The sequence below is a fragment of the Caenorhabditis briggsae genome, assembly GCF_000004555.2.
Source record: "Caenorhabditis briggsae complete genome, chrII, whole genome shotgun sequence".
In the NCBI taxonomy this organism is placed as follows: domain Eukaryota; kingdom Metazoa; phylum Nematoda; class Chromadorea; order Rhabditida; family Rhabditidae; genus Caenorhabditis; species Caenorhabditis briggsae.
The window spans coordinates 4,161,988-4,184,354 of NC_013486.2; the positions used below are offsets into that span (position 1 = coordinate 4,161,988).

General features: G+C 38.5%; 7 protein-coding genes across 7 annotated transcripts in view; 1 reads left to right on the forward strand and 6 right to left on the reverse strand.

The window, feature by feature from the left end:
• Window positions 1-2,815: 2,815 nt before the first annotated feature.
• CBG00543 lies at window positions 2,816-6,012 on the reverse strand (the record flags this gene model as incomplete). Its single annotated transcript, XM_045241962.1, has 7 exons — window positions 2,816-3,106; window positions 3,898-4,077; window positions 4,293-4,361; window positions 4,408-4,518; window positions 4,565-4,732; window positions 5,661-5,902; window positions 5,952-6,012. 7 exons carry the CDS (start codon window positions 6,010-6,012, stop codon window positions 2,816-2,818), a joined length of 1,122 nt encoding a protein of 373 aa, XP_045091640.1.
• A 1,783-nt stretch (window positions 6,013-7,795) lies between these two features.
• Window positions 7,796-9,608, reverse strand: CBG00544 (the record flags this gene model as incomplete). The annotated part of the gene is made up of 3 exons (XM_002630096.1): window positions 7,796-7,945; window positions 7,990-8,229; window positions 9,546-9,608. The coding sequence occupies 3 exons, from the start codon at window positions 9,606-9,608 to the stop codon at window positions 7,796-7,798; spliced, it is 453 nt and encodes a 150-aa protein (XP_002630142.1).
• Window positions 9,609-9,990: 382 nt separating this feature from the next.
• Window positions 9,991-11,906, reverse strand: CBG00545 (the record flags this gene model as incomplete). The annotated part of the gene is made up of 3 exons (XM_002630097.1): window positions 9,991-10,182; window positions 10,519-10,689; window positions 11,703-11,906. The coding sequence occupies 3 exons, from the start codon at window positions 11,904-11,906 to the stop codon at window positions 9,991-9,993; spliced, it is 567 nt and encodes a 188-aa protein (XP_002630143.1).
• A 974-nt stretch (window positions 11,907-12,880) lies between these two features.
• Cbr-suf-1 lies at window positions 12,881-17,596 on the reverse strand (the record flags this gene model as incomplete). The annotated part of the gene is made up of 7 exons (XM_045241963.1): window positions 12,881-13,030; window positions 13,306-13,403; window positions 13,844-14,182; window positions 15,064-15,747; window positions 16,518-17,035; window positions 17,084-17,460; window positions 17,504-17,596. 7 exons carry the CDS (start codon window positions 17,594-17,596, stop codon window positions 12,881-12,883), a joined length of 2,259 nt encoding a protein of 752 aa, XP_045091639.1.
• A 328-nt stretch (window positions 17,597-17,924) lies between these two features.
• Window positions 17,925-18,699, reverse strand: Cbr-rpl-26 (the record flags this gene model as incomplete). Its single annotated transcript, XM_002630099.1, has 3 exons — window positions 17,925-18,047; window positions 18,198-18,354; window positions 18,551-18,699. The coding sequence occupies 3 exons, from the start codon at window positions 18,697-18,699 to the stop codon at window positions 17,925-17,927; spliced, it is 429 nt and encodes a 142-aa protein (XP_002630145.1).
• Window positions 18,700-19,111: 412 nt separating this feature from the next.
• Cbr-cpf-1 lies at window positions 19,112-20,803 on the forward strand (the record flags this gene model as incomplete). Its single annotated transcript, XM_045241964.1, has 5 exons — window positions 19,112-19,161; window positions 19,218-19,383; window positions 19,435-19,902; window positions 20,097-20,553; window positions 20,604-20,803. The coding sequence occupies 5 exons, from the start codon at window positions 19,112-19,114 to the stop codon at window positions 20,801-20,803; spliced, it is 1,341 nt and encodes a 446-aa protein (XP_045091638.1).
• A 689-nt stretch (window positions 20,804-21,492) lies between these two features.
• CBG00549 overlaps window positions 21,493-22,367 on the reverse strand; it is a gene marked incomplete at both ends in the record, with an annotated part of 1,772 nt that continues 897 nt past the window's right edge. The window contains one exon of the mRNA XM_002630101.2: window positions 21,493-21,832. Coding sequence (XP_002630147.2) covers window positions 21,493-21,832 — 340 coding nt within the window. The remainder of the gene's footprint in view (window positions 21,833-22,367) is intronic.

Genomic DNA, 22,367 nt, shown 5'->3' on the forward strand with positions numbered 1-22,367 from the left:
TTGAATCTCTGAATCTTGGAATCCTGTCATTCTGAAATGTCTAATTCAGCCTCTATGATAAAAATGTGAAAGTACAAACTCAATCCAGGTTCATCCCCGTCTTTAAGTAAATCAGCAGAATTATGTAACAGCACTCCTGTGTTAGTACACTAAGTAGGGGTTTTTTAAATCACATCATCACTAAAAACAAAAAAAGAGATTTCAAATCATTATCTCTCGATATAATTCATCCGGCAGTATCAATTTCCATATTGACAAGGTAGGCGCAGAAGTTGTTGAACTGAGGACAATGAAGTGCACCGTCATAGCCTTGAATTGTACAAAAAAGTTGTAAATAACAAAAATGGAGATCTAGTTCTGTTTAGCATGTTCTGAAACTTTCAAACAAATCGGAAAACTCTGAACTATTTTTGTTCTTATTCAAAGTTTTTTCTGTTCATCGTTGTGGTTACAAGTCCCAAACAAACGGTTGATTTGAGCAATACTGGAATATGCACATACTCATCACTTATCATCACTCATCACTTATCAACTGGCGAATGACTGTTAGTTGGCAGCCGAAGGAAAACTGATGGGCCGTCGACGGTCCGTCGACGGACAGTCGGAACTCGTTGGAAAACAGACTTGAAGGTTTTGATTGGAAATCATTCAGAAAACAATTTCTCATACCCCCCACTAGATTATAGGAAATGACAGAATCTTATTTTCCTAAAATAGGACCACCTCAAAAAATAGGTTGTTGAACGACTGCTGAATGGCAGTCGAAGAGGCGCTGACTGGTCATGACCGGTGGTTGGCGGGCCAAATTTCTGCAGAATGGAAAATTTGGTTGAAAAAAGATGTTTCTCTTAAAACATGATAAAAGTCATAGAGGGATCTGGGAATCTATAAAATGTGTTATTAGAAGCACTTCTACGAAAATTAGAATCTGAGGCGCGATTTCTCGTCTAATTTTCACAGTTTTTTTTTCGTTTTTCGAAGTTTTTCTCATTGAAATTCAGTATTTTTCGCTCAAATTATCTAAATACTGGCATTAGAAAAACAAAAACATTCGCGCACTTTCTTTCTCGCGTTTTAGTTGAAAATGCGAAAAAAATCGGTAAAAACTTGTTTTGCCATAAGTTTCTAATGTTTCGCAATTTTTTGCTTCGGAAAGTAACAAATTTAACGTTGCAGAAATTTTTTTGTGGTGAGTTGGTGAGTTTTTGTATGCTCCGAAGCAAAAACATATGCTCCGAAGCAAAAACTATCGAAATCTCTTAACTTTCTCATTCTGTTGCCGAAAATTCGCCTTGCCGACAATTCGCAAGTGTGATGTTTTGCAAGTGCTATGGAAAGTAACAACTTTGCAAGGTTCGCGCATGAAAAGTTGTTCGAAAATCTGTTGCTTTTTCTGCTTCCGGTTGGCTTTTAAAATATCACATGCGATATGTCGAACTTTTGAAGTCTCTGCTAAAAATGTCGCTAAGCCTTAAACATGTAGAGATTTTTTATATGCCAGTTTTTTGGGTGCTCAATTCATGTTACGAACTCATCAATTTTACTTATTCTGAAAGAAAGTCATATAAAAGCGGAAAATACTGTTCAATGAGAGAAATGCTGAGAACCGAAAGAAATTGAAAACGAGAAACGAAGAAGGAAAAAAGAACGAAAGGAACGAGAAAAAAATCTTCGCATTTTAAAATTTGAATTTTTATAAAGTTGGAATTTTGTGAAAACACAAATAGAAAATCGAAGTTCTGTTCCCTATAGAATGTGTGATCTCTTATGTGTTTTCTCTCATTCTAATCATAAAATTTCAACTTTGAAAATTTTGGAGTTATTTTTTCAATACAATACACAATCCACAGAAACTATTAGTTTAATAAAGAATTCTATCGTTTATTACCTGTTTAATGATGAACTGTCAAGAAAGCGCTATCATTTTAGACGGTCCGTCTTCGAAGCGCAAATCGTTGCAGACGGACCGTCGGCGGCGCGCGATTCGACTGCCGACTGTTCGCTTTTCGGCAGTCCGCGCCCGCCAGACGGCCCGTTTTTCGGCAGTCCCCCTCTACCTGTGAAATGTGGAAGCGTGGTCGAGTGGTTAGTGAGGAGGAATATAAAGCGGGTACTCTCTGGTTCGACTCCCTCGACCTGCTAAAATTTTTCTGTATTTTTTCATTGTATTTTTCCGGTGGTTGTATCGGACAAGCGTGAGCAAGCAAAATGAGATTAAAAATCCACGTCATTTTTCGAAACTACTGACCCAATTTTCTCGTAAACTACAACGACATTGCACTTTTTAAAAACAGATTTGGAACCAGGAGAATGACAGCTTTCAGATGATATAGGTCACCATGCGTATCGCCACACCCGAGTTGGGGCCTTCCCTAGTTAGGCAAATATAAGAGACAATTCAGAAAACCTAAATATTCGATTCCTAGCCAAAACGTAAAGAAGTAACAGAAAAGCAAATGTAAGCAGCGGAAGGAATAATAATAATCCTAGTGTGGCAACAGTTTTCTTATCATATCATATTTACCTTAACAGTTCTGGCAAACATCTAAAGACTCTGATAGTTGGAAGAGAAATCAGAAAACTTTTCAAAAAGAAAAAAAAATTCAGATGGATTATTGAAATTTCTGGAGATCTTGAATTTTATTTTTCCGATGTGGTAACTAGTGGTTGATCGTACCAGAAACATTCCCGATGTTCTATTTTTCTTTGTAAACTTTTCGGCATAAAAAACACTTCAATAGTTTACTGACCTTATTTATTCAAACCAAAATGTTTAATTAATTACAAAAATCCCCTAAACAAAACAAAAAAGTTCTCATTGAAGGAACTTTCGAACACATTTCTCATCCTCCACATTTACGAAAAACATTCGATGAATTCCAACGTCCGTATTCAAAACTTTTGTAAAAATGTATCTCTTATCATCCAGGATTCGAAAAACGAAATCATGAAAAACTTGAGCTCCTGGGGGATTGAATTTCGAATGAACTTCCAAATTGAATTGACAGATTACAATTCCTTTTTCATCCATTGGTCCACCTCGATAGAATTGGTCCAAGAACTCGAATTCTCCACCTTCAATGTCAATCCAGGCTATGTCGATTTGCTGGAAATAAATTAGAAATGACTTTGGAAGATTCTGAGAGTCGGGATTTTGAATTTTAAAGCAGAATCTTATAATAGTTTTTGATTATTGCTGGAAAGTTATTGCTGGAAAAAATAATCTATGAGATTCTGGAAGGTTCTGGAAAATTCTGAGCCCTGAATAGTCTCATAATATGGAAATTCGTTGAGATTCACAAAACTATACTTCTTCTAATTTCAGAACGCAATCGAATTGATTCTAGAACTTCCAGAAGTGATAAACACTTGAAATCGTCTTTCGAAATCAGAAAAAAGTTTCGAACTTTTCGAAAAATCGGACTCTTATTGTCTGAATTTATGGTCATATGGTCATCATAAAAATTATATTTTGGTTTTAAAAAAGTTTGATTTTTCAAAAAAAAAAGCAAATTTTTGAATATCGAAATTTCTGAAAAGCAGGGCGCTTAGCCTAAGCGTCTTAGGCTTGTTATTATGGTCTTATGATCTTACGGTTATAGTCGTATGGCCTTCTTGAACCGGAAATTTTCAGAAAGTTATATTTCGACAAAGTTTTTAACAGAAAATGAGTACATTTTGGGAATACCACATTTCAGAACATCATAATTCTGAAATTTTGAATTTCTGAATTTCTGAGGAACTCGCGACTTTCAGAACTCTACAAAATATTGACAGTTAGACCCAAAATGTCCGCCGCCTGGGGAATGTTTGCCTGATTCAGAAAAAAATTGTTCTTGAAAACGCCTCAATCTTAAAAACGAAATCTAGAATTCTTGGACCCAAGATGTTTCATACCTTCAATCCCAAAATGTCCCATAAAAAGTAGGTGAATGGAATGGTAGTGACATCTTGAAATTCGTATTTTCTAGTCTTCTGATTTTGATTTGGCAATACTCGGAACTTTGTGAATCCTGGTTTCTTTCCAATTGCAAATGGAAAGTATTTTCCAAATGCAGTGTACAATTGACGATTTGGCTCAATGATTGGGTCCGCACCGAAGAATTTGTGTTCGGGAGCGTCTAAAATATTTTTAATTGTTTAACTAATTAGTTATGAGGACTGGTGCAAATTTTTGTCCGCAATTTGACTTGATGGTGTTTGTAGGAACTACTGTAGCCTAGGGTTCCAGCGAACACCAGCATGTCACAATGCAGACCGATACCCCAATCTTAGCGATTTGAGTCATTTACCCGATTCAATCTCTCCTCTCCATAGGTGTCATGTCCGATTCCAATGGTGACCATGATATTCTCCTCTCTCTATAAAAGTAAAAATGCAAGTTTGCTCCACTGGATTTTCCCTTACACAATGCGGCAAAATCGCCCATTTAGTCTCATGTAGATTTGTCATTGGAATCACATCCATATCCTTGAATGCCGCCTCACATAGACGAGTTTCAGAGAACTTGGTGTTCATCTGAAAATCTATAATTGGAAATATCTATTTTCCAAGGATCAATTACCGATTTAATATCGCCTCTCCATCTCTCAACAATCGGTCGAACACACTGTTGAAATTGGTTCATCGCCTCTTTGATATTGATTTTTGATGGGACCTTATCCTTGGTCAAATCGCATTGGGGGAGTTTTAGCATGTCGTAGAAACGAGGATCCATTACGATTGGTTTGTTCTGGAAATGTCGAATTTTAAAAACTGAAAAACGGACTCTGAAAATTTGCTCTAATAGGAGCTCGCCCGATAAGTGCACGTCAAGCTCAATTATCTCGGTTGCCATGACAGATTACAAAAATTAGTAAACTGACATAATGTTACTGATATTATGATAAGCATTTTATCAGTTGACAAAATTTCAATATCTTTCAAAGGAACCGAGAAATGTGGGTTCTCAAAATAATTGGGTTTATTGGATTTCTCCAAAATTTCAATTTTCTGTTTTAGGCCACAGTTGTCTGAGCTTAATTAGCTCGGTTCCTATAAGAGATATCAAAACTTGCTCAACTGATAAAATGCTTATCATAACATATCCAATATTTTATCAGTTGACAAATTTTAGATATCTCTTTTAGGAACCGAGATAATTGAGCTCAAAGTTTAAGGTTTGGGTGGCACTCCATTAGAATGTTAAAGGTATTTTTTCCGGAATTTCGCCAATTTCAGAACTTCGAACTTTCGAATTTTTCCTAATATTTTTTTTAAATTTGTTATTTGAAAGTTCAGATTCTGGATCTAATGAATCCTAAAGTTGCCTGGTGCATCTACCCCCCAACTCCTTCTAAAGGTTCCCTCTAACCACGCAACGACACTCCGCTATCCCGCTCGGCGCGCGCACAGTTTGAATTTAGTTTTGAGTGATTGCGAGCTTGGATTTGGCTCGTAGTTGTTCTAGAGACTCTTTTAAGGATTTTAAGTGAGTTTGCTTAAATTCTAAGGTTTTATCTGTTGTTTCTTTCTAACTTGTTCATAATAAACCGATTTTGTTACATTTCTTGTTGATTTTCTTCTATTTTATCACAGGAACCTGATACCCCGGACATACCGCGGGCAATTCTAATCTTTCGAATTTTGAATTTTCGAATTCTCCTAGGATCCCATCTCACCTCTTCAAACTCAAATCCAATTCCATCCAACGTATCCCAATCTGGCTTCTGTTCCAACTTCTTCGATTTCACCTCCACTTTAGAAATCTCCTGATAATCGTTACTTGGGATTCTTTGAATCTGTGGAACTTCCATCATTCTACTCAACACCATAGTTTGTTGGGGTCTTGTGACGACTATAATATACAAGAAGAGGGCAAGCAAAACGTAGAAAATTCCGTTTCGACGAAAAGATGGAAGTTCTGAAATGAATGATGGTTTCGAAAGTGGTCAGGACGATTCAGAACTTACGGGATCCAGAATTGAGCAATCGTTTAGTGACACTGGGTACTGGTTTTCCTTCGGACGTCATGGTGTACCCTGGAGTTCAGATAATTGAGGTTTCAGAAGTTTTTAGAAACAATTCTAAAACATGCAAGGAGGCTCCAGAAATCAACAAGAACTTTTAGAAGCTTCCAGAATCCTGAAAAACTAGACTGTACAATTTTCCAACACCACTCATGTCCCCTTTTATTCGGGTTAATTATCATAACCACAAGACAATATGATAATTTTCTAATTATCATACCCGTTGTTATCAACAGAGGCCAGACAGGAAAAAATCAGAGATTAGGCAAAAAAAAATCAAGTCTAGAAATGTTTTGTCTTGATATACGGTAAGCACTCTAATAGAATGAGTTTCCTAACACCCAAATTGAGCCTATATATCTCGGTTCCTGTGAACGACATCAAAAAGTAGACAACTGATAAAATATTTTTGATATCATGATAAACATTTTGTCAGTTGACACATTTTTGATATCTTTCACAGGAACTGAGATAAATTGGCTCAAAGTTGACGGTTTGGGATACTCGAGTGGGTAACGGTAATTGAAACTCAAATCTGTCAATTTTTTGTCCATTTTTTGAAAACAACATTTTAAACAGATTTCATTATTCTTAAACTTGTCATTAAACATTTTCAGAATGACGGAAAAAAGGAGAAATGACGCTGTCTGAGTTGACGAAAGTCTGACGTCTCCTTAATTCAGAATAGTTTTACGAAAATTCTCAGAATGATATTTTAAAGGTGGGGGGACATGAAAAAAATAATGTTCTCGAAATTCCGTTCAAAGATGCCTCTCGAGGAGTTGAACTTGTGAGGGCGATGATTGAGGGTGCGGCGCCGCTACCGACTGAGCCACGCGGGCAAAGAGAAATTGCACGCCCGATTGCATACATAAAGGCGAGGACGACAGCTGTACGCAGAGTGACATTAAGCGTTGTACACTGTGACGGTAGAATGCATACTCTAGCTACAAAAAAACTACGAAAAATCTCCTGTCCCCCCACCTTTAAATGAAATTTTTTGAGGAATTGTGAATTCCTCATTTTCAGAACTTTTCGGAATTTTTATGATTTCAAATTTCGAAATTCCAAATCATCCGTTCTGGCGCAACATACTACAGGAATCCATACAAAATAGAATTTAGTTTCCGAAAATTCTGATTTTTGAATTATGAAGGATTCTGAAAAGGATGTCATCTGAATTATTGGATACTGATGTTCCAAAGTTTTGAAATTCTAAAACTTCCGAGTTTTTAGATTTTGAATTTCTGATTCTAAGATATTCGATTTTTTAAACAATTTGACGTTTTCAGAATTCAGAATAGTGACATCCCAAATACAAGAGAATCGCGGAAGCAAATGTGCTCCATTGACAATTTTTAAGCCATCTGTTCCGACAAAGTCGTCGAGGCGAACGCCTCCGTCATTTCGTCTAGTGACGAGAAGATTCTCTAAACGACAGCTACTGTAACCCATGCAGGAGCTACAGTAACCACACAAAAAACTACAGTAATACCTGCAATTACTACTATAACCGCAGCTTGTTTTTACTTTCAGCATTTTCGATTCTGAAGTATTGGAAGTTTTTTTTTTAATGATAACTTTTTTGAATTCGAATGGAGTAGCTACCATAAACCATGGAAAGGCTACAGTATTCCCTGCCAGTTGGTTAGCGGTAATTTGAAATTTCAAAATTCATTCAAGATATTCTGAATGTAGACAACACTTTATTGATCAAAAATTAGAAGAATCCAATCAATAAAAATCAAATTTCAGCTCAATAATTCCATTCCAAAAAAAACAATGAATTACTTCTGGGTCTCAGCGGTCGGTGTAGCTGTGGAGATGATTACTGTAGATGCTTGGGTTACGGTAGATGACGTGGCATTCGATGAGAGGGTTGAGTTGGCTGGTGCGTCTTCAAAAAGTTCTCCGACGAATTTTCCGATTTTCGAGATCTACAAAAAAATTTGAATTTTTGAATTCCCGCCAAATCACTTACCGCATGTTTAACTGACTTGACCGAGTCCTCAATGTAAGTGCGAATCGTTTCGGTTATCGGTTTCTCGTCGTCTTCTTTTTCCGTTACGGTTACTGTAGCGTTTGCCGGGAATACTGTAGCTTTTTGAGTGGTTACTGTAGCCGCTTCATGGGTTACGGTAGCTGTCGTTTCGAGAATCTTCTCGTCGCCAGAGGAAATGACGGCGCCGGTCGCCTCGACGACTTGGTCGGCACAGTTGGCCTAAAAATTGTCAATGGAGCGAATTTGCTTTTTTGGTTTCTATGTCTTGGTTTATCGCTATGTCTCTGTTCTGAATTCTGAAGACGTTAGTTGTTCGGGAGTTTCAGAAACTCGGAACGTCAGAATCCAAAAAATTCAGATGACGTCATTTTCAGAGTTTTCCAGAAACATCAGAGTTTCCATTTTAGATACTTCAGAAACTAAAATTCTGAAAATCTTCAAGATTCCAGAACTTCTGAATTCAGAAGACCTCAATTTTTTGTTAAAGTCGATTTTCAGAATTTTCAAAAATCAGAAAAAAATTCTGAAACTTTCAAAAAAAATCGCCGATTTTTCAAAGTTTTGGTAATTCACAATCTTGAAATCTTTGAATCTGAAAAAAACCCAGATGACGTCATTTTCAGAATTCTTCAGAATAAAAAAAAATCTGATTCGAAAAAATCATATTCTGGTTACTGTAGTAAAGTTCTGAAATCTTCAAAAAACGTTATTCTGACTTCAGAAGACGTCTTTTTCAGAGCCCAGCAATCTCCTAACTCCAGAATTTAGAAGACGTCAGGATTTTTTTTTCTGAAATCGTAAAAAAATTCCAAAACAGAGAGATGACGTCATTTTTGTAGTTTCTCGGAAATCTCAGAGTCTCAACTTACAAATTCGAAAGTTTCAGGACTTCAGAATCTTTGAATCTCAGAATACAAAAAATTCAGATGATGTTATTTTCAGTAATCTTCAGAATTGAGAAGAGAATAAATCACAATTTTGAGAAACTCTGAAAAATTCCAAATCATATAGATGACGTCATTTTCGTAGTTTTAGGAAAATATCAGATTTTCAAATTTCAAAAAATTCAGAAGACGTCATTTTCAAAATCCCTCAGAATGCCAGAAAAGTAAGATCTTGAGAAAGTCCAAAATTTTCAGAATTCAGAAGACGTCGTCAGATTTTTATGAAAAACGGAATTTTCAAAACTTCAGAATCTTCGAATTTCAGAATCCACGAAATTCGGATGACGTCATTTTCAGAATCCTAGGGATATCTTCAAAAGAAGTCAGGTTTATGTCAAAATCACAAAATTCCAAATTGCAACAAAATCTAAAAATTCCAAAGCGGAGAGATGACGTCATTTTTGTAGTTTTGCGGAAATCTCAGAATTTCAAAATACAAAATTACAGGAGTTTCCAAATTTCAGAATCTTGGAGTCTCATAATCCCAGATGACGTCATTTTCGAGTTCTCAGAATTTCAAACTTCTGAATATTCAAAATCCAAGAAGTTCGGAATTCAGAAGACTTCAGAATCTCCAGAACCCAAACCTACCGTATCCAACAAAACAGCGACGGCGACAATCATTGCCAAAAATCCACGTCCCATCATCATCATTTTTGCAGTTTGAGAGATGGCAAAATGAAAGAAAAGAAAGACAAAAATGGCGATTCCCTCCCGTTGCTTCCAGAAAAATCGGGGCTGGCTGAGAGAGTGTATCGAATCGAAAGAGTTTCAGAGCTGGGAATCTATATTCCTCCTCCGCAAGGCATCGGGCGTTCCTCATAAAAAGCGAAAGAGTGTAGGAAAGGAGGAGGGTGGCCAGGTTTTTTGCAAATTTTTTATTTTTCCCATTCTCCACCTTTGTATCGCTTCGATCGAGAGGGAGAGAGAAAGAGTAGCACAGCATGTAGCAATGATATATATCTTCAAAAATCGGTAAATAACGGGAAAATGGAGCTAAATAACAAGGGAAAAATGGTTCTAGAATCACAAAGAATCATTTAGAAGACGTCGACGAAGAATTAGAATCCAAAAACCGGCGATACTCGTTGACAGTTCTCCAATGAGCGTTCCGAAGGAGCACCTGATGACGTTTGTCCTTCAGAAACTCCCAGGCGACGTTCGACATCCAATTACGAGACTTCATCAGATAACACGTGGCAACTGTGGCGCTTCGGGTGCGGCCCGCCTGGAAAATGGAGGTTTAGAGGTTCTGGAAGATTCTAGAGACGCTTTCTGAAGACGTTAAAGTTTAGAAATGTCCGTAGAATTTCGCTAAACTTTGAAATTTCTCTGAATGCGTTGAGAACGTCTTCAGAAGACTTCAATTTTTTGAAAGGCTTCTGGAGTTTCAGAAGGCGTCCAACATTTCAGAATACTATTTTTATGTGTTTGTGTTTTTTGGGTTACTGTAGGAGAAGATTCTCCAGTTTTCTGAAGACATTGGGGTTCAGAAGTGTTAGCGTTGAGAACGTTTTCAAGTTCTCCTATGACGTGGGAACGTCTTCATAAGACTCTGACGAACCTTACAATGCACATAGACCGTCTTCCCCTTGGCCGCGACACTTTCAATGAATTGCACGGCTCCATCGATTTCGGCACGTGGCGCTGATCCAGTGAAATCTTTCATCGGGACCGCGAAAAATTCGACGCCTTCTTTGCGCCAGTCCTCCTCACGCATCGCATTCAGAGCTGCCTGGAAGAACCAATTTTAGGTGGAGAAGGATCCTAATTTCAAATACAAAACTATAGTAATCCTGAAGCTTTTGTTTTAAATTCAGGTCACTCAATAAATCAATCACTAATACGCATAGTTGCAAGCGGGCCAGCTGATAACCTGTCTCTAAAACGAGATTTTCGGAGGGTTTTGGTACCAAATGATAGATCTCGACAGGGCTCATCAAGCCTATATTATTTGAGCCGGATTCCAGTAGGATAACATGTCCAAGAGTCTATTTGAATGACAAAAAAACTACTTTTTATCAAATTGGTTGAAAATTGTCATTCAAAAATATTTTTCGACATGTTACCGGACCGGAATCCGGCTTGAATGATATAGACGTAATGGGTCCTGCCGAGACCTATCATTTGGTACCAAAACCGTCTGAATATCTCGTTCTAGGGGAAAAGTTATCAGCCGGTCCGCTTGCAAGCAAGCTCTCAATATAATTTTATCCATTTTTTTTTGTTTTTTTTTTTTGGATGGTTTGTCTGTTTGATCTAAAAAGATTAAAAAACTCGGAAAATTTTTTGATCGAAAAAAAATCACATAAGGGTTAAAACCCCCTTATTTGTTTTTTGAAAATTTCAAAACTTGTGAAATGACGTGCCCGGCTCCAAAGCCCGGCCCGGCCCGGCCCGGCCCGTTACAAGTATGATTTTCAGGAATTACCGTATTTGGGAACTTTCAAAAATTTTGAAAATTTATAAATTTCAGAAATTTTGGATTTCTGAGTTTCTGAAGGTTGAAAAAACTTGAATTGTTGAATTTTTCAAACAAACGACGTTTTGGAATTCTCAAAATTTCAAAATTTTCGCCGAACCGTAATTTCGAGGTTATTCCATTTCAGACGAACGATTTCAACGCGTTTTTTTTCAAATTTTTCATGAATTTTGTATCTTTTTCACTATTTCCTATGAAATTTCATGACGTTTTGGCCAATATTCGGCTTATTTCCAACCAAATTTTCGACTTTTTCGTCCCCGCACCTTCAACTCGAACTCCTCTGTACAACACACGACTCCGCCCACATTCTCCTTCCCGATCAGCTCATTTTTCATCGATTGAAATGGCATTGCGCCGAGGATCAGTGTGTCATCAACACGATTGTACCACGCCCAACGGGATCCTTGCACATAATTTCTGAATAGATTATAGCCAAGTGACGGATAGAATACCAGTGATGTTAGCATGTTTTCTGAAAGAATTGATTATTTTGAAATTTTTGTTGATTTGAATAATTAAGGAAAATTGATTTTTATCATAAAAATCCTAGAAAGTGGGCGGAGCCGCCTAAATTTCGAAAATTTCATATTTTTCGACAATTTTCAGTGAAAACTTCACTGAAAATTGGCTTTGTAAACGGTTTTTTGAGAATTTTTAGTGGAAAAAAAACCCTAGAAAGTGGGCGGAGCCTAAATGTTTGAAACTTTAATTTTTTTAAAAATGGGCGGAGCCTAGCATCTCTCCATTAGTGAGCACTTTTTCGAAAGTGGGCGGAGTTTAAAATTCGATTTTCAGATTTTCGAGAAAAAATTCAGTTGAAATTGACCATTTTTCATCAATCCTAGAAATTGGGCGGAGCCTAAAATTCGATCGGAAAATTTTTGACATGAAAAACCGAATTTATCGAAAATTGCCATTTTTTGATTCCAGGATTTTTGATTCCCAGAAAGTGGGCGGAGCCTAAATTTGAATTTTTGCTTTTTTTAAATCTAGATTTTCAAATATCTTTGTTTTTCAATTTTTAAAGTTTATATAAAATTTGATTTTCGCTTATTTTTTTCGAAAAAAAAACCGAATCCGATTTTCCCTATTTCAATATATAATTTTTCGCGGCAAAAACCACACAGAAAATTCTCGAAAATCATGAAAAAGAATAGAAAAAAAGACTAGGAAACTTGATTGACATATATTTATGAAAAAGGTTAAAAATGGAGGAAGGGGTGATGTGAATGTTAAAACATGGAAAAAAATACTTTCCAGAGACAAAAAAAATAAAAAAAAACAAAATTAATATTATTTTGTAAGATCAGTGAAATTAGACAGTGAGGGAGAATTGTGGGGGAATTTGAAGTTTTTCAAAAATCAAAAGTTCAAATTTTTGAAAAAGTGTGGGGGGGGGGGGGGAATTCAAGGTTTTCAAAAAAAAGCAAAAAAAAAGAAATTATTCATTCTTCTTGTTCATTCGCCGTTTGTAGGCGTCCCGTGATCCGATAGATCCTATTGTGCTGCTTTGAAGATGTGAATACTCGTCCTCCTCATCCGAATCGCCACGTTTTCGCTTCAAATCTGCCAGCGCCGACGAGCGAACCACCTGAAAAATTAAATTTTTCAATTTTCCAAAAATCAATTTTTTCAGTTTCGGAATTTCGAAATTTTCAGAACTTTCAAAATTTTGAGTTTTCAACAGTCGAATTTTTCCAAATTTTGGAATTCTCGAAGCTGAAAAGATTTGAATTGTCGAAAATTTTGAAAATTGAAAATTTCGGAATTACCGGTTTTTTTTGAATTTCGCCGATTTTTGGAATTCTCGAAAATTCGATTAAAATTCAAAAAATGCAAATTTTCGAAATTTTCAAAAAATCTTACCGCCGACGGATCCGAAGTCGTCGCCAGGAGCTGATACAAATCCTTCTTCACGTCGGCTTCGTTCATCGGTCCGATCATACCGTTCTCCGATTTGTCATCTGGAAAATAAATATATATTGGAAGTTTAGGCTCCGCCCACTTTTGAGAATCAATCTAGTTAGAAGAATGCTTATAAATAGAAGAATGCTTGGCCCCGCCCATTTATTGAAATTAAACATTTTTATGTGGACCGTTTTTGAATACAGGATCACTGAGCTTTGTATCTCAAAAATCGGATATTCCCAAATTTAGGCTCCGCCCATTTGTGGAGGCGGAGCCTAAATTGGCTTTTAAAACCGGTGAAAAGAATCTTGAAATTTTCTCAAAATCGTTGGAAAAGATTTTGGAGAATGGTACAGTTTGAGTCACTAAAAATCCTTGGAAATAGCAGGAAAATAGCAGTATTTTCGAAAAAAATTTTCAGGTTACGGTAGTTTTCATTTTGGGATCTTCGGCCACGGCCGTCGCTCCGAACTTAATCTCTCAACAAAAAACTCACACTGCAAACTAGGCAATTGCGTCTGACTCAACACACTGCACAACGCCTCGACATTGACGAATGGTCCGATGAAGCACGTCGGCGGGGGTAGAAGAGACATCAGATGAGCAGCGGCTGGAGGTGGTGGATAGACGCCTCCAGGTACCGGATGAAATGATGCCGTGCAGTTGACACGTGGTTTGAATGGTATCATTTGGGAGATGTCTGGTCGTGGGAAACCGTATCGTGCCACATCGGCATGTCCTCCGGCTCCACCCATGATGGCACTGGCTGCTTGTGGTCCACGTGTTGGAACTGGTTTCGGGTTGCTCGATGTGCTAGTGGAGGGAGTGTCGTTTCCTGAATTTTCAGATGAAATCAATAAAAAATCACAAAATTTTCAAAAATCGACTCCGGGACGTTTCAGAACCCGGCGTTTCAGAACACCGACGTTTCAGAACCCGACGTTTCAGAACCCGACGTTTCAGAACCCGACGTTTCAGAACCCCGACGTTTCAGAACCCCGACGTTTCAGAACTGGACATTTCAGAACCCGACAGTTCAGAACTTTTCTGAATTTCTTGCATAGTTTTTAGACCTTTTCAAGTTTTCAGCTATTTCTGAAGATTATTTTTCGATTTTTCCGAATTTACTGACTGAAATTTTATGGAACGAAGATTACTGTAGATTACTGTAGATTACTGTAGACACACAAATCTCTTTTTGTAGATTTTTTTGCAAACACAATCACGTCAAAATGCCGACAAATGCAAGACAAAATCTACAGTAATCTTCCGGTCAAGGTCAACATCCCATCAAATTTTAGACAAAAAAATTCAGAAAAATCGAAAGAGGACTTTTAAAAATGGCTGAAACCCCTGAAAAGGTCTAAAAATTTTGCAAAAAAAATCGACAAAAAGCAAAAAAACCTCTAATTTTTAACTCCAAAAATTTCTAATTTTTCGGATACCATAAAACCTGTAGTAGAAGGGCCCCCCTAACTTTTACCTTTGAGCCATTTTATCTTGGTTTCTGTCAATGATATGAAAGACGTTTTAACTGATAAATTATGTATCATAATATCACCAACATTTTATCAGTTGACACATTTTTGATATCTCTCATAGGAGCCGAGATAATTGAGCTCGAATTTGATAGTGTGAGGGTCCTTCTATTACAGGTTTACGGTAATTTTTGACTTTCTAGATTTTTTCCGGAGCCCTGAACGGCTTGATCCCTACCTTTCAACGCATCGTATCCAATCAATCTCAACTGATCCCCACTACACGGCATCAAATCCATAAACTTGTATCGATCGATCACCAGCATCGAATGGTTCATTCCCAGATCCTTCTGAGCCTCTTCATAAGCAATTTTCCGACGTTTTTCGACTTTTAGAATCGATGCCAAGTCGCCGACACAGCTCTCAAAGTCTAGGAATCGATCCCAGATTCGGATTTGCTTATCAGCTGGCAATTTTGAAGACGTTAGAATCCTCTCAAACACCACTCTCGTATTATTATCCTCGTTCATATTCGACAAAAAATCCGCATACGCCAAACCAAACTCCGGCTCATTTTCATACTTTTTGAGGCCTAATTTGAAGACTCGTATAGCCACATCGGCATCTTTCATACAGTTATATTCCATGTGAGCCGCCGCCACGAACACCTGGTATCCCGTTCGTTTATCCTCTCGAGCTCGCTTAAAAACGAGCCGCGCGTTGTTCGGTCCCTCGGTTCGCCGGATGAATCGCATCAATTGAACGTAGGTCAGCGTTGGATTGATCTGTTCGATTGTCAATAATCGATTGTAGATCTCTTTGACGGCGTCGAACTTTTTTTGCTCTTCTTGGAAGTCGGCGTAGGCGAAGTAGAGCAGTTTTGATTCCTTCATCAGACCGGTTATAGCGCGTTCGTAGAGTCCTGGAAAATCAGAATTTTGTCGGAAACTTAAAAATTCGGAAATTTAAAAACTCAAAAATTCGAATATTCTGGAATTCTAAAAATCTTGAAAAATGCTAAAGTTCAACAATTCGAAAATTGTGAAATTCAAAAATTCGAGAAACTCAGAAATTCAAATATTCAAAAATTCAAGTATTTCAAAAAATTCAGAAAATCCAAAAGTTCGAAAATTCAAAAAATTCGGAAATTCTGAAATTCGGAAATTCAGAAATTCCGAAATTCAAAAATTCAAAAATTCGAGACTTAGAAATTCAAGATATTCAAATGTTCAAAAATTCAAGTATTTCAAAAAATTCTGAAAATCCAAAAAATCGGAAATTTTGAAGATTTAAAAATGTCGACAGCTCAGAAATTCAGAATTTTTGGAATTAATTAAAATTCGAAAATTCTGAAAATTTGGAAATGTTCAACTTCTGAAATTCCGAAAAAACTCGAAAACTCTAGAAACTCAAAAATTTTTGAAATTTAGAATTGTGAAAAATTCTGAGATTCCAAAATTCGAAAATTCAGAAAATCCTTAATTTTCGATGTGTTTTGAACTTCAATTTGAAGATTTGACAAATTTTTGAGCTATTTTGAATTTACACTTTCAGGAATTTTCGGGATTTTTAAACGAATTTAGTAGTCAAAAACCAGAAAAATTACGATTTTTCGGAGAATTTCCAGTCTACGACTATGAAAAACACCCATTTTAAACAATTATATTCCAGTTCCAGTGCATTTTCCCTTACCAATACACTCGACTTTCAGCGCTTGTGCCAATTTAACATCTCCCTTCTCATCCAACGTCTGACTGGCCTCCTGAAGGAACATCGCCGCCTCATACCAGATATCCGGATAGTATCCAAGACTGAGCAGTGCTTGCTCATAAGTGTAAACCACTCGTCGCGCCAGCTGACCGTACTCCTCAGTTCCCAACGGATTCGTCTTCTCCCAAGCGATGTATTTCTTCCAAAGCTCGACTTGTTTCGATTCTGAAGCTGTTCCTTTCGGTGGCACTGACACTGCCTGTCGATTCAATCCACGTGTCATTGCTTGCAGATCCTTCTCGACTCTTCTAGAGTTCTGATAGTCTTTTCCACGCTCGGCGATCAGTTTCTCGGCTAGAGTCATGTTGATATTCTTCTCGAAGGCACAGTAGTCAGCCCAAATGGTGTCCAGATTGTGCATTGGGGTGGCGAGAGCCTTCTGGTAGACACGGCGGACAGCTGTGATTCTTTGATTCTCAGCGTACTGGCCAATGGCGGGGCTGGAAATATTTTTTTTTTCAAAAAAAATTATCTTTTTCAAGTCTTACACTTTCTTCAAAAACGCAATATAATCTTGGTAAATCGAGAAGGCAAGCACATCCATTCCAATTTTCTCCAAAGCGAAATCAAAAGTTTTGGCCATAGTCTCCCTGTACTTTTCGATGGTTCCCTTCGTTTCCGACACATAAACTATATAGCACTTCCACAAATCGATATTTAGCACATTTGCCAGACAGCGTTGAAATAGCGCTTCGACTTCAACGAAGTTTTTCGAGCGGAGCTGAAAATTTTTGAATTTTAAAAAACGGAAAATTAGGTTTTTGTGTACTTCATGCTCGATGTAGGCTCTCCAGTAACGTCCAGAATTTGGAAACTGAGTGACAAGACTCTCGTAGAACTCACGCTCTTGATCAATTGGGCGGGACTGAAATTTAAATACTCAAACTTATGAATTTAGACTTTTCTACCTGATGCTCGCGGAGCAGAAGGTTCCAGGCATCCACATCGAACGGGTTCGATTCGATTCGACGTTCTGGGTTGCGTATGCTGAACCCAGACATCTCCTGAAGAAAAAATCTAGGTTTTTTGCAAGACCTTTGCGAACAAACAAGAGAAAATAAACGAATTCCATAAAGTACGCAAACAGCAGGCATCATATTCGACGCGCAATGAAGCAGAAAAATGTAAGCCCATTTTCAGGGACACGGATGGAAGAACCAGGTTGTTTCAGAATTTGATTAAAGCAAATTCACAAAATAGACGCGCTGTTCATCTTTTACAGCAGTTTCAGATTCTTTTCAGGTAGCAGTTTCTTGATGGAAGCTTTAATATTCAGAAGAAAAAAACAAGATTTAATAGATCAACAATTTATTTGTAATCAATAACAATTTAGGCGACGGTCTCGTCGGTGTGTTTTCCCTTGAGGATTCCAGTAACGCGGGCGCGTCCGGCGGCCTTGCGCTCAACGAGAGCACGGCGATCCTTATCGAGCTTCAGCTTGGTGATAGCGACCTGAACAAGAGATAGGGTTAACAACAGCTTATTTTCCGAAAGTTGAATGTATAAACTTTGCCTAGTCCGACAGCACGTAACAATGCATAAAGGGAACTCACGACAGGTGTGAAGTCCATGTGCACCGGAACTAGTTTATACAAACCTCACCTTCGATGGGTGGATTCCGATGTGCACAGTGGATCCGTTGGCCTTCTCGCGGGTGATCTTGTCAATGTGGACGACGAACTTCTTACGGTAGCATCTGAGGACACGTCCGGTGTTTCCCTTATGGCGTCCGCGCATAACGACGACCTCGTCATCGACTCTAAAAATAGGAAAAATTACATTGTATTAAACTTATGGCTAGCAAAGAGATCATAAGGATCAACTTCGCTGCAAAAAGAGTAAAGTCCATTTCCCCATTATGTCCAAACCGTACGCTAAATTCTAATTCGTCCGGGACTACTGAATGGGAAGCACATTTTTAGGTGTTAATTATTATATTTGGAGCTATTTCTTACCTGATTGGGATGGAGCGGATTCCGTGCTTAGTGCGGAGCTCCTTGGCGAGTGGGGAGGACATGATGCGCCTGCGCTCGTGGGATGGAGCGTTGAAGTGGGCCTTGCGGCTCTTTCCGGAATCGCTGGAGACGAATGGATTGACCTTCATTATTACCTGGAAATAAATTATTTAGAATGGTAAATGATTTGAGCGAAAATAAATCGTACGAGAAGTCGATGAGAGCTAAAAATTGTTTTTCGAGAATTCTTCCCACAAAATGAGATTTCGTGAGAAAAACTGTTTGAAAATATAATTCACAGCTGAAATTAGTCATGTTTCAGTTTATTTTGCAAACTTTCCGAAAAAAAGACCCAAAAAGCACAAGAAAGGTTTTAGGCCATGCGAAAAAAAGACACAGAAAAGTGCGTTTTCAAGGCTGCTGACTACGGTGAGTCGCGCGCGGCGAGACCCGCCACTCGCGAAAATTGTGTGTGCCTTTAATAAAAATTCGAATTCTGCAGCGATTTTTGTTGTTTTTTCGAGTTTCTCTCGCTAAAAAAAGGAAAAACTCAAAGAAAAAATGAAGCCGGACATAAAAGATCGCGAGTATATGTACCGATTGATTATTGGGTGAGTTTTGACATAGTTTTTACACCAAATTATAGTTCTTAAACAATTTTTTCCAGTCAACTATTTTACGATGGACATCAACAGATAGCTGTGAACCTGGCCAACACTCTGGGATGTTCTGCACCACCACCTCCGCCTTCCGATAAGCTTTTTCGATTGGTGACCATTGCCAAGCAGTTTGTAGAGGATCCAGACTACAAAGCAGAGGAGAACACTATGCCGGTAGGAAAAGATTCGAAAAATAACTGTTTTTTTAATTAAAAAAAGTTCCAGATGCAATTCGAAACTTCTTCTGCCGGTCTGGACCTTCAATACGACGCAGACGTCGCCGCAACCTCTCCAGAGCCCTCTCAATACGAGACAATCTACTTGACAGTCCATAAAGCGCCATGTAGAGCCGCCGCGTTCAATTCCGATGGATCTTTAATAGCTACGGGATCCGCCGATTGCTCTATCAAGATAATGGACGTTGAGAGAATTTTGGCGAGGGAGAAGGAGCACAGAGAGATGAATGAGAACGGACCGGACGCCCATCATCCAGTGATACGGACTCTGTATGATCATGTTGATGTAAGGAGGGATTTTGGAAGATTTTCTGACAAAATATTGGATTTTCAGGACGTTAATACAGTGATTTTCCATCCAAGAGATGCCATTTTAATTTCTGGATCGAATGATAAAACAGTGAAATTGTTCGATTTTTCAAAGACAGCTGTGAAAAGAGCTATGAAGACGTTATCGGTAAGTTGATTGTCGAAACTGAAAATTTGCTGGAATTGCAGTCCAAAGCGCTCAAAATCTGAGATTTCTGGGCCCAGAAATTCCAGGTTTTGATCACTTTAGACGCGAAGAAGTTAGAAAATCAGTTTCAAGAGGAAAATTGGTCCAATTTGACCTAAAATAAAAAAATCAAATTCTACCCAATTTTTTGCCAGGAGGTTTACCCTGTCCGTGCTCTCTCGTGCCACCCTGGCGGTGAATTCCTTCTCGTCGCCACCGATCACCCGACCGTCCGTCTCTACAACATCGAAACCGCTCAAGCCTACGCGTCCGCCAATCCCGATGACCAGCACCGCGAATCGGTCACCGACGTTCACTATTCCGAAAACGCTCGTCTCTACGTAACAGCTTCAAAGGATGGAGACGTCAAGGTGTGGGATGGTGTGTCGAGTAGATGTGTGGAGACATTCAAACGGGCACACGATGGCTCATCGATTTGCTCGGCGAAGTTTACCAAGAATGGAAAATATATTCTGACTAGTGGAATGGATAGTATTGTGAAGCTGTGGGAATTGAGTACCAATCGCTGTCTGATTGTGTACACTGGAGCAGGAGCAACTGGAGCACAAGACTATCCGACTAGCGCGTCATTCAATCAGAATGAAGATTTCGGTAAGCATGATGCCCAGCTATTCTAATTTCTGTACTCTGAAATCTTTCAGTCCTCTTCCCGGACGAGAAAAGTGGCAGCATGTGTTCCTGGGAAGCTCGCAACGCCGATCGTAAACGTCTTCTAGCCCTGGGCCACACCTCAGCCTGCCGAACCTTCGTTCATTCCCCCTCAATGCCCGCTTTTATGACTGGAAGTGACGATCATCGTGCGAGATTCTGGTATCGGAAACCGACTACAAATGATAATTAAGATCTCTTATTTATTTATTTACATGTTTTAGCTTAAACTTTAAATTTCAAATAAATTATTCTTAAAAGCTCTCCGAGAGCTTCTCAAATCCGCTCCGCCAGAATGCGTCGTGATCGGAATGGACTTTTCGGCCGGTCGTTCGCTCCAATCGCTATTTTCGCCGCTTCAAACGGTTGCATCTCCTTCTCACGAGCCTCGTCCACTATCATCGTGTGTAGGGAATCGTCTTCTTGAAAAAAGAAAGGGGGTTTTCTCCGTTTTCATCGAGAATCGTAGGGAAATTGGGGGTTTTTTTTTCGAAGTTTCGGCCGAAAGTCGCAATTTGATATTTTATTAGACCATGCGCCTTTAATACCGTAACCCAAAATTTTTGAAATTCGTGAGTCTTTTTCACCGATTTTTTCGAATGAACTTGTGAAAAAAAACTAGCGAAAAACTGCAAAAAATTGGCGAAAATTGGTGAAAAATAGGCCAAAATACTTATGAAAATGTTTGGGCTACGGTATTAAATGCGCATAGTACAATTTGTTTTTCAAAAACTTTTTTCATAAACTCATGTGCCGTTAAACTATACAGTAACCCGATATTTATAATTTTATTTGGTTTTTTCGCGATTTTTTGAGATATTTTTAGAAAAATATCAGAAAATCGGTGAAAAATTAGCCAAATTGAATATGAAAGAGTTTAAACTACGGTATTAAAGGCGCATGAACAATTTTTACTGGTAAAAAAGTTGAAAACGAACCCAGAACCATATTCTTCCCCGGAACTTCCTCGTCCATTGTGCTCATCGCCGAAACTGGCGATGGCCAATCCACAGTATCCACTCGTTGCTCATCCACATCGGCGAACGGATTTTGTGGTTTTTGAGTTTCGAGAAGCTTCTTTTTCGCTGCTTCCTCTGCAGCCTTTTCACTGGGGAGTGTGAGCTCTGGTGGGAAGAGAGGCTCTCCGTGGAGTGCTTCTTCGTCGAGAGGCACGGCGACGACGTCTTGGGGTTCTGGAACGTGGAGTGGGAGAGGGCGGGCTCTGAAATTCCCTCTAATTAGCGATATAAGTGAAAATTGGTCTAAAAGTGTCTTAATAATTGGCCTAAAATCGCAAAAAATAGTTGAAAATGCTCTAGTCTGTGTTTGCAATATTTCGAAAAAAAAGTATTTTTCTGATTTTCTCCTGATTCAACTACCATGAAATCAATACCGTTAAATTTGTCATTTTTCGCTGATTCTAACGATTCCAAATTCTATGAAAATTGCTGATCTATTGTCGGAATAAAAAAAGTGAGACTCGGTGTTTGCGTGCTTTGATTCCCGCCTTCCCCCACCGACGCTCCGCCCATCGCTTTCCAATTGCGGCGTGGTGTTTTGGCGCGCCACTTGGAGATCATATTTTCTATGAAAATCTCATTGGGGGTACGACGAATTCGAACGTTTTCAAATTCGAACAGACCTAAAATCGAACTAATTCAATTCAGAACAGTCCTTTTTTCGCACACGTACCAGAACAGAACGCGGACAGAATCGAACTGTTACAAGTTCGAACTGGTAAGGGGTCGAACTGTCCC